The following is a 3924-nucleotide window of genomic DNA, read 5'->3' as shown; positions in this document are numbered from 1 at the left end:
TGGTTGGAGAGCTGTGAGTCTCTCAGACGGGGCTTTCCAGCCATGGATTAGGGTTTCTGGAACAGTTTAAAAATACAAGCTTTGAATAAACAAGCTGACACTGTCCGCCTCTGGGAAAAAAATATGAAGCAATACCCCCAGGAGAGCAGAGTCTGAGAGAGAGAGAGAGATAGAGAGAGAGAGAGAGAGAGAGAGAGAGAGAGAGAGAGAGAAGAGCAGTCTGAAACAGCAGAGAGAGAGAGAGAGAGAGAGAGAGAGAGAGAGAGAGAGACAGCAGCAGCAAGATGAGCTCTTAATTTAAACTAAAAAAATGTTAATCTAGAGTAAATTTAATTGTGAGAATTGAGAATATAAATCAGTAAGAACAAATAAAAAACAAATGGAAAACTTTTACTACAGAAATAAGACATCCAGGAAAAATTAAACAATTAAACAAGAAAGAAAGAAAGAAAGAAAGAAAGAGAAAGAAAGAAATAGAAAGAAAGCAAAAGAAAAGAACTGAACTGAAGAGGAAAAGAAAAGAAATAAGACCTCCAGGAAAATTAAACAAGAAAGAAAGAGAAAGAAAGAAAGAAACAGAAAGAAACAGAAAGAAAGAGAAATAAAGAGAAAGAAAGAGAAAGAAACAGAAAGAAATAGAAAGAAACAGACAAATTGAAATAAACAGAAAGAAAGAAAAAGAAAAGAACTGAAGAGGAAAATAAAAGGTAAGCCTTTTTAATATAACAAATTAACTAAAACCTAATAGCTAAAAACTCTCAGTCACTGAAAGCAGCTGAAACCGGTTGGTTTTTGACAGTTGGTCGGAATGGATAAATGTATCAATTTAGACCTGCAGAGTGGGAGGGGCCAGACTAGCAGTGTAATCCGATACCCTGATGAGGTCACCAGTGCAAAGGCAAAGAAGCTGTATAAGAACAAGCTAATGAAGGAGTCCCCAGAGACACTGATAACAGACTGCAGCCTGGCTGGGGGCAAGAGGACCAAAACCAACCTGCTGTTCTATACACAGCACCCCACTGCCTGGCACACAGCCCTCTGCACAGCACATAGTAATATCAAGCTGGGAGGGATTTGCAAAGGAAGGCAACTGCGTATAGGAGACGAAACTGACCCTGACAGCACAAGGCTCAGCATCAATGTGTTTTATAATGGCACTATTATGATTCAGGGAACTGAGGCCAGCCTAGAACTATTCGAGAAAGATTTCCAGGCTCTAAAAGAACTGGCTGAGAAGGAGAAAAAAAATCCAGAGGTACTAGATCCAGAACAGCAGCCAGCTCCCCACACCGCAGACACAGCCCCCTGCAGCCCCCACACTGCAGACACAGCCCCCTGCAGCTCCCCCACTGCAGCCCCCCGCACCCCCCCGCTCACCCCCAGACTGCCCAGCACAGTGCAGCACTTGAAGGAATGCCTCTCACTGCTGGAGGTGGAGTTTGCAGAATTCAAGGAGCTCACCCTGACCACGCTGACAGAGAACGACCTCGTGCAGCAGATAAGAGACGAGGTGAGGCAGGTGAGGAACGAGGCCAGGGCTTCCATCAGGGAGCTGGGAGCTGAGATGGGAGAGTTGCGGCAGGACAACGAGGCCCTGAGAAACGAGCTGGCCAAGCTGAGAGAGGAGCTGCAGCGCAAAGAGAGGAGCATACAGAGCCTGAGAGAGCAGCTACTCAGAGTCACACCTCCTCCCCCCCACCCAGAACAGCAACACCACAGCCAGCCCAAGAACACAGGAGCTCCAGCAAGCAGGGCCTGTCTGACTGACACCGACACCGATACACACACCACATCATCCCACACACACACTGATCCAAACACACACCCCACTCCCCCAGCACACCCCGACAGTGAGACACTCCCCCCCACCACACACACTACCCCCCACTCCCCCACCACACACACTACCCCCCACTCCCCCACCACACACACTGATCCAAACACACACCCCACTCCCCCAGCACACCCCGACAGTGAGACACTCCCTCCCCCCACCACACACACTACCCCCCACTCCCCCACCACACACACTGCCCCTCCCTCCCACATCACACACACTGCCCCAGAGACACAGACTCCCTCGAGTAGACAGGCTAATAAAATATACAGCTCCAAGGTAGCCATTCTTATCGACTCCAACGGGAAGTACTTGAACCAGCGAAGACTCTTCCCCAGCAGCCGGGTAGCAAAATTCTGGTGCCCAACTACAGAAAGGGCGCTCCAGCTGCTGTGCCAGTCGACCCTGAGAGACCCCGAGCACATTATCATCCACACTGGCACCAACGACCTGGGCTCTCAGGGGGAAGATGTGGCCGAGTCGGTAAGGAGAGTAGCGGAGAAGGCCACAAAGGAGTTCCCTGGTGCGAAGATAGTGATCTCCACCCTGCTGCCCAGAGAGGACGTCCCCCAGCACACTATTCAGAGGATCAACAGTGACATCTCCAGAGGCTGTGCCCTTCTGCCTAATGTCCACTTGGCACACCACCCCACCCTGAGCACGCTGCACCTGTACGACCATGTACACCTCGACCAGGAAGGCGTTAGGATCTTCGCCAAAAACCTAAAGGACACTGCCATGGGCCGAGACCCCGCCAGCCACCCCCGAAACAGGAGCACACCGGACCACCACCAAGGACAGCGCAGCCCTGTGCTTACGAGGAGACCCCCCCAAGAACACCAGCCTCTGCAGCCTGGACACTGGCAGCACACACTACAACAGAGCAGAAGAGCCCAGCCCAGAGGGACCCAGCCCAGCAGAGCCCAGCCCAGAGGGACCCAGCCCAACAGAGCCCAGCCCAGAGGGATCCAGGAACAGCAGCAGCTCCAGCACAGCAGTCAGACAGAGCAGCAGCAACACAGCTATGCAGCAGCTGCTTCCAAACCAAGGACCCTAGTCAGCTCTGAGATGGGGGAGATACGGCAGCTCCTGAACTTAATTTTCAAAATCATGAGCTAAGTACACCCCACTCTAAATGTATTAGAAAAGAAATGTACAACTAATAATAATTAGAATAAGAAAATAATACAAATAATAAGAAAATACTTAATAGTGTAAAACATGTTACTGATTTATGTTCAATGTTTCTGACATTATATTTTATTCTAGATAATAATTATAAATAGCTTAAATTATAAATATGAGATCGCTTACAATTAGCTCCTGGAATATTCAGGGTTTGTGTTCGTCAGTGTTTGGGCTGAAGAGCACAGACCCTGAATTCATCAGAAATATAAATAACATAGATATAATTATTCTCCACGAGACGTGGTGCCGTGCTGATGTGTCCACTCACTGTCCCTCAGGCTACAGGGAGATTATAGTGCCCTCCCTGAAACACTCACACGTAAAACGTGGCAGAGACTCAGGGGGGATCATTGTGTGGTACAGAGAGGAGCTCACCGACTCTATTAGACCAATAAGAACAGGAGAGACCCACCTGTGGCTAAAAATGAGTAATAGCATTGTCACCTGCCAAACAGATATCTACCTGTGTGCAGCCTACATCCCCCCATCGGACTCCCCTTATTACAAGGAAGACACCTTCCATGATCTCCAGACAGAGATCTGCCACTTCCAGGCCCAGGGAAGTGTGCTGCTCTGCGGTGACTTTAATGCCAGAACAGGCACTCTGCCTGACTTCATGAACACACAGGGGAACAGCCACATATTCGGACAATCCCCTCTGTACCACACGCACATGACCACAAACAGGAATAGCCATGACAGTGTGGTAAATAAAAATGGGAGACAATTATTGAATCTCTGTCAAGGCCTAGGCCTCTATATCATGAATGGCAGGATCAGAGGGGACTCTTTAGGTAGGTTTACATACAGCTCAGCTCTTGGTAACAGTGTGGTGGACTATGCCATCACTGACCTGGACCCCTCCTTTATTAATGCATTCACTGTCAGACCACAAACCC

The 3924-nt window shown here is 48.9% G+C and overlaps 1 protein-coding gene across 1 annotated transcript; it reads left to right on the top strand.

Moving 5' to 3' along the window:
• The first annotated feature begins 231 nt into the window (after positions 1-231).
• On the top strand, positions 232-2965 carry LOC131705035 (mucin-6-like). The gene is made up of 2 exons (XM_059007028.1): positions 232-707; positions 831-2965. Exon 2 carries the CDS (start codon positions 926-928, stop codon positions 2954-2956), a length of 2031 nt encoding a protein of 676 aa, XP_058863011.1. The 5' UTR covers positions 232-707; positions 831-925; the 3' UTR covers positions 2957-2965.
• The last annotated feature ends 959 nt before the right edge of the window (positions 2966-3924 follow it).

Source organism: Acipenser ruthenus, chromosome 34, assembly GCF_902713425.1.
Source record: "Acipenser ruthenus chromosome 34, fAciRut3.2 maternal haplotype, whole genome shotgun sequence".
Taxonomy (NCBI): domain Eukaryota; kingdom Metazoa; phylum Chordata; class Actinopteri; order Acipenseriformes; family Acipenseridae; genus Acipenser; species Acipenser ruthenus.
Note: the sequence above shows the minus strand (reverse complement) of the source record. Positions and strands in the feature narration are given on the sequence as shown.